Source organism: Ctenocephalides felis, unplaced genomic scaffold (assembly GCF_003426905.1).
Source record: "Ctenocephalides felis isolate EL2017-DRISC unplaced genomic scaffold, ASM342690v1 CF-g0.4_SCAFFOLD_03622, whole genome shotgun sequence".
NCBI classification, from domain to species: Eukaryota; Metazoa; Arthropoda; class Insecta; order Siphonaptera; family Pulicidae; genus Ctenocephalides; species Ctenocephalides felis.
The window spans coordinates 35,425-42,938 of record NW_020539776.1 but is presented as its reverse complement, the minus strand read 5'-3'; the positions used below and the strand labels follow the sequence as shown (position 1 = coordinate 42,938).

Here is a 7,514-nt window from a genome sequence, read left to right as displayed (position 1 = left end):
TTCCTGTTGCCTTTGTTTCTCAAACAGACAAAATGAATTACTTTTTCAAATTTTTTTTCAGCAAATTTCTGAGGCAGTAGGAAAAATAAAGGCTAAAACTTTTATGACAGATAATGCTCCGGCATATTTCAATTGCTGGTCACACGTTATGGGGTCACCAGAAAACAAATTATTGTGTTCATGGCATGTGTCCAGGAATTGGAAAAGAGCAAAGATCAGAAGTAGACAAAGACAGACGCAAGTTTATGATAAATTAATTAGAGATTAAAAATTAAGAGATTAAAATGATTTTAAATGAAGAGGAATTCTCGAGCAGTTTAAATGATAACCTGAAGGAGCTTGAAGAAGATGTAGTTACACAGTCATTCGCAAAATATTTCAGGAAGGCTTATTATAAGCGCACAAAGACCTGGGCATATAGTTTAGAAAAGGTCTGGGTGTCAATACAAATATGTTTTTGGAAAGCTTCCACAATCAGTTGAAAAGTAGATTGATGAAAGGAAAATACTCTAAAAGAATGGACAAAGCGATCGAATATGTACTACTATATGAAAGAGATGTTTTTCAACAAAGGAACCGAAGGCTGTGTGGTCATATACTTTCTACGAGACAGAGATATCTACAGCATCCACACAAGAAGTAGGACAGTACTGCCAGGCAATATTACGGAGGTCAAGAAAAGTAAAGAATGGAATGTGCTATCAACGACTGCTGATGTTGCACCATACGTGGTACGCTGAACCGTGAAATATACATATATCAACATGCTTGAGGTGTGAACCATGCAAAATATGTTTCCATACATATTCTTGCACATGCATTGACTATTTAATTAGATCAACAAGCATGTGCAAGACTATTCCCATCTGACACTGGGTTTAAACGTCGGCTTCGAGAAAAGGATACGAAAGAAAAATCAGAGCACTTCAGTATTCAGAGCAATTCAAGAATAGGGGAAATTGAAAACCATGAAAATAATAATTGATATTCTGACAAAATGAAGCACATGGGATATGAAATTAGAAAGTTGTAGAAAGTGGCGTGGGTCTTATAAAGTTGAAAGTTGAAACATATTTTACTGATCTTTTCGAAGATCTATCAACATTTGGGATCATGCTTATTATAGCCGGCCACAGACGTAACTGTATGCATGTGCAAGTGAATGAATGCGCAACTGTCAAATAATAAATGTCAAAACATAATCTAAAAATATATCTTTGTGATAATTGATATTATTTTTTACTGAATTATTTGTGATTAGTAGATAATTATATTTTTTTTATCAAAATTAGTGCAGAAATAGATGACGATTTTATGGCCATGTCATTTGTATTTGCCCAAAAAAAATGGAAAATAACTAAAAGGAGATCTATTTGGTGCAAGGAATGGCTAAGAAAAAGGTAACTGTTTTCGCATATAAATCTATTATAAATTCAAAGTAGCGCCAAGGGATTGGCACAATTTTCTTCGCATGGACGAAGAAACTTATTTAAAATTGCTAAAGATGGTTTCACCTCTAAGTAGAAGACAAGATACTATTATGCGTAAAGCTATTTCGCCACACGAAAAGTTGACGGCAACATTAAGATTTCTTGCTTCTGGAAGGAGTTATGAGGATTTAAAGTTCACAACATTAATATCTCCTCAGGCATTGGGTGTAATTATTCCTGAGACGTGTGAAGCTATATCTAAAGTACTGGAGAAAAATTATTTCAAAGTGAGTATAAAAGTCAGTATGCTGTGGCGTAACTATAGGGTGGCGTGGGTGGCAAATTGCCACGGGCCCACGACCTAAGGGGGCCCCAGCCCAGGAAACCGGGGACTCGGAAATACATTTTTACGCTGTACATAAATTTTATTTCACTTGAAACTTATATTTTATATTTTTTAAGTTCAAAGTCGGAGGTAATTATTCAACCAGGCTTGTATCAAACTCTCATTCGGGCGATTGATGGCAAACACATAGACATTATTCCTCCTAGTGGAAGCGGATCTTATTATTATAATTATGAATGTCCTCATAGTATGGTGCTACTTGCAATAGTAAATGCAAAGCACCAATTCATCGTGTGTGACTTTGGAGTTAAGGGCGGGATATCAGATAGAGGTATACTCCAAACAACCGAACTCTATGACAAGCTCCAGAAAAATGAATTGGAGATTCCATCACATGAACCAATCAAAAATAGTTCTGAAATACTGCCATACGTATTTATTGCTGATGATGCTTTTGCTTTGAGAACGCACATGATGAAACCATTCCGTCACTCAGATCTTACTTCAAAAAATAAAAAGATTTATAACTATCGTGTTTGTAGAGATAGACGCTTTGTGGAAAATGCTTTTGGTATATTGGTTTCTAGATTTAGAATATTTAAAACACCAATAAATGTCGAGCCAAATAACATTGATCGAATAGTACTGGCAAGTTGTGCTTTACACAATTATTTGATGTCTAATTCTACTAACTCATATACTTATGCAGAATGTTTTGACCGAGAAAATATGAAACAGGGATGTATTACACCGGGGTCGACTTCTAATGATTCAAATATGAAACATTTAGATCAACGATATTTAGGAAATAGTCCAAATGCCGCAAAAATCGTAAGGGAAAAATATGTGCATTATTTCAACAAGATGGAAGCATGCCTTGGCAAGACAACTTTATTCATTGACATTATAAAAATTATCATTATTTATGTTATCCTTTGAATCGTATAATGAATACTTTTAATAAATAAAGTTACTGTGAACTTACTTGATCGAAATTAATCCCTGATATATTAGAAACATGGGCCCGTGGTACCGAATAAACATAGAAGTTTGAAATACCATAATTTCAGTTCGTACACTTCTGTTGTGCCTGCGCCAGATCTTTTAGATTCATCTATTTTTTCTTTTCTATAATTTGTACGCAAGCTATTAATTTTCTTTACTATTAAGTTACGATTAGCACTTGGTTCTATATATTTGTACTGTTCCACTAATTTATCATACGCAGAATTTTTCAAATTTTATCATGATAAGCTGCAGATTTGACTTGCCACAAGCAGGGTTCATTCTAATATATTTCTATGAAGACTTCCATGATCTCTCTGATTCCTCCTTCTCCATGTTGGTTTACATAAGACATATTTTCCTTTAATTTTAATAAGGCAATAAAGCATGTGTATATAAACTAAACTATGCAAGTTATAATCATTATGATAAAAATATTTTTAAAATAAAAAAATATAATGTTGAATAATAACATAACCTATATAAAATTATAAATATGATATTCCTATTCTATTTTTATCAATTCTGCAATACAATAAAGAATTTAATATTTAGTAATCTAAAAGTCTATGCTTTTATTATTTAACAAATATGTACCATTCGATATTGTGTATGCCTCAAATACAGTCACTTGGAATTTAAGTAATTTTAGAAAATAATTTATCTGGTTTCCGAAAACTGTGTCGTTAGTTGATTTCGGAAATAATATTTTTGTGCTGTCTATATTTTGCTTTCTTATGTTTTGTGTGATTTTTTGTGAACACTAATTTTGTGCCAGATTGAAATCTTATATTTTAATGACAACACAATTACTTTGTGTAGTGAACATTTTAGTGATTTAATATTTGCTAACATATTATATTATTACTTGCAAATTGTATAGAAGTTTATTCATTTGTTTGTGTTTTGTGTGTTTTTTGCGAACTCTAATTATGTGTCAGTTGAACTTGCTATTTTTTTTTTTTATTTTGATAACAATTTAATTTGTTGAGCGTATATTTTAGTGGTTCATTATAATTTGTTAATATAATTGAAATTATAATATCGCAAAATTGCAAGAATTACAATTAATGTTTGATGAAAATTGGTGGGCAAAAAGGTCGTTTTAAGTAAGGATGATAAACAATTGTACAGTAGTTCTACAGACAAAACTATTTTAATTGGTGATATTTTGTGTGCTACGTGTAGACCATGGGGGGCAAACATAGAACAAATGACCTTTTTATCGTATTAGTGTTCCGCTCCTGCGATAGAGGGTTTTACTGTTCCCAAATTCAAAACTAACGTCGTTTTTCGGCCAACGCGTACATCAAACTCGCAGGACTATTGACGGTGCTACTCGATAACGACCGATAAAGAACGAATACTTCAGAAAAACAAAAGAATTAATAATAAATTTCAATATGGCGAAGTGTCACGTACCACAGTGTCAAAAAAGTGTTGAATTAAATACAGTTCGTAAAGATAAAAAATTCTAGCAGGGTACTAACAAAAGCCGCATGCGTTAAGAAACTGGGCTGAAAAGCTATTGAGGATTTGAGGCACGTTTGAAACAAAAAGAAAGTTATTTATGTACCAGAAATTTTAATCAAGATCCATTGCAGATTTTTTTGGAAGAATAAGGGTCGGAGATGTTCAATTATCTAAATTATTTATATTGTTTGTTGTTAATAACTGGTGCTATACTGTGAAACGATGTCTCTCAGGAAAATATATGAATGCAAATGAACAGGACTCCATAAAAAAGTAGCTCTCGAAAAGTACAAGAAATGTCTCAAGGCCAATAAAACTCGACTGAGGCAGAAAAAACCCGTATATTTTTCTGCGAATGTTAGAAAATCTTGTCTATTTATTAATAATTGTATTCTATTTAAATTATGTTTTATTGATATATTTTATTATTTATATTTGATTATTGGTAATATATTAATTTTATTTCATTTTTGAAAATGTTTTTAATATTTATGAAAATATATTTTTATGAGTATGTTTTGTTATCATTTCACATATTAAAATTTCAGATTTATTGTAACAATATTATATATATAAATTTATCTTAGAATTAAACATAAGGATTTGGATTTATCTAGAATTGAACCTAGGGGTAAATTTTCATGCTACACTCGTCGCGCCTCTATAGCAGGAGCGGTAAATTAAAGTTAAAATAATCGAAAAGCGGGCCGGTTTGCCATCTATTTATACTTGTTTATCTATGGTGTAGACTAATTCCTTATAGAAACTCTAGTAGCAGAACGAGCATATGCAATGCAAATAATTCAGTGCTTAGTGGTAGTGATAGTAGTTCTGTAAGTGCATTTTGTAGTGAATACGATTGTAATATTTTTGAAAAAAGTGATATTTGTTGAACTTTGTCTTAATCGAATAGCATCGACCCATCGACATTGTTCAATTTGTAATAATATATCCAACCTTGTTACAATTCCTTTAGAGGCTAGAATTCATGTATGCGCAAAGGCCAGAATTTATATTCCTACAGGTAATCGTACCTGTAATAAGCATTTGTTCGGTAATTTTTTTTATGAAGAAGATATACAGTAGAACCTCCTTATTCGCGGCTTCTTCATTCGCGTTTTCGCTATTCGCGGCCAAAAAAATTGCGACCCGATACCTTTATTCGCGGCTAGAAATTTCGTTATTTGCGGATTCCAGTGTATATGAAATCCAATATCCTCTGTAAATGCCGTCTTTTTTACCTATATAATTGCGTTGCGTTCGCCGTCCTCTCCGTTATCAGCGTTTTTGATCAAGTAAGCAAACAGGGAATGAATGAATCATATATGTATGCTTTAACACTTTCCACTCGCGAATTTCGAGATATATATTAATTTTGCCGCCGGACCGGCGGCATTCGAGTCGAAAGGGTTAATATTGTTCGTTTCTGTGGTAAATGCTGCTATGCATGCTTTATTTCTTCATTTTACTCATTCGTAGCAAATATTGTGATTGAGTAACACGTGCTAACAGACCTAATTGCTTGAATCACGTGATAATGATTTGTCTGAAACCGACTTGGAAGAAATGTTAAATTCACAACCCAATGAAGAAGAGGCTTCAGCGTGCACTGAAAACATTTAATTTAAAGAGTCTCAGTGAAGGTTTAAAAATGGCAAATGATCTGTGTGATTTTTTTATAAACATTGATCCATCTATGGAGAGAAGTATTCTCTTTAAGAGGCAAATTGCGGATGTGACTGCCGTTTATCAGTCTGAATTGGAGAAACTCTTGAAAACTACCAAGCAAGAAAAAATTACAAAGTTTTTCAAATCTTTGCCTATTTCTGAACAAAAATGATCAAAATGTTTAATGTATAATATAATTAATCAAATATATAAAGTAATTAATCTAATGCATTTATAAATATAAGTAAAAATATAGTTTTTTATGTATGTACATTTCATTATTTTGACACCTTGGATCTATAATCCCATATAAAATGCCATCCTATATTTGCGGATTTTTCAATATTTGCGGATTATTTGTCATCTTGGAACGTATTCCCGTAATCCCATACAAAATGCCATCCCGTATTTGCGGATTCTTTATTCGCGGCATTTTTACGGAACGCATCCCCTGCGAATAAGGAGGTTCTACTGTACAACAGTCGCGTATTTATTCAAATACAAGCTATGTGCCTTAGAAAGAAGTGTCCTTTTTTTAAAACAGCTTAAAGTTCAAACCAATCGCTATTTAAACAGATGGAAAATTTTGCTGTCACCGAAGAAAATAAAAATATTAACAGGATTTTATCCGGAAGTTATATATAATATGTGTTATCATGGAATTAAGTAATATGTTTAAATCAATGAAAGACAACAAGAAACGTTATAAGCATAAGTAATTTTTTTTATTTAAATTAAGAACCGGAAACTCTAACAATGTTGTCGCCGCTATTTTTAATATTTCTAAAAGTCAAGTTTTTCATTACTATTCTCAAATTTTAAATGGATTTGAAAGGGACACATTAGTTCAAAATTTTGGATAAGAGTCTTTTACAAGAGACCAATTAATTTTGGAGACTTCGTAAAATTCAAAAAAAAAATCGTTATTTGCCTGAAGATCGGTTAGTTTTAATATGTGGCGGTACCTACATACGTCATGAAAAAAGCACAGATAATGAGTACTAAAGAAAGTTGTTTTCAGGCCAGAAACTGGTTCCATTGTGTAAACCATTCACGATTTGCACAACAAATAGTTTTGTCGTTGACTTCTTCGGGCCCTTTCTGGCAACACAAAATGATGCAAATATTATGAAAATTATATTGAAAGATTCGCACGGAATCGGCACTTTTTTGCATCAAGATGATATTTTTTTTTAGTTGATCGTGGATTTCGTGATGCTATTTATGATATGAAATCAGCACGTTATGTTCCTTTTATGCCATGTTGTAAAGGCAAAAGAAAACAACTTACGATTGAAGATACAATGAATCCAGAAGGATAACTAAGCTCCCATGGGTTGTCGAAGCAGTGTACGTCAATATTTCACAAAGATATCGATTGCTTCATCATAAACTAGACAATAAAGCACTGCCTAAAGTGAAAATATTGTGTAAAATTGTTGGTTTTCTACATAATAAGTATGAAAAGCGGCCGTCATCGGATGGAGATTTGGCGGATGAAGTTATCAATTACATGAATATACGCAACATACCAAATTCTTTATCAAATGAAGTCATTGAAAAAAGATGAAGTAGACGAGCGACAACACTAG

At 32.4% G+C, this 7,514-nt stretch overlaps 1 protein-coding gene across 1 annotated transcript; it reads left to right on the top strand.

The window, feature by feature from the left end:
• The first annotated feature begins 1,504 nt into the window (after nt 1–1,504).
• Nucleotides 1,505–7,244, top strand: LOC113390772. The gene is made up of 3 exons (XM_026626893.1): nt 1,505–1,717; nt 1,900–2,656; nt 7,120–7,244. Exons 1-3 carry the CDS (start codon nt 1,505–1,507, stop codon nt 7,242–7,244), a joined length of 1,095 nt encoding a protein of 364 aa, XP_026482678.1.
• Nucleotides 7,245–7,514: the final 270 nt, after the last annotated feature.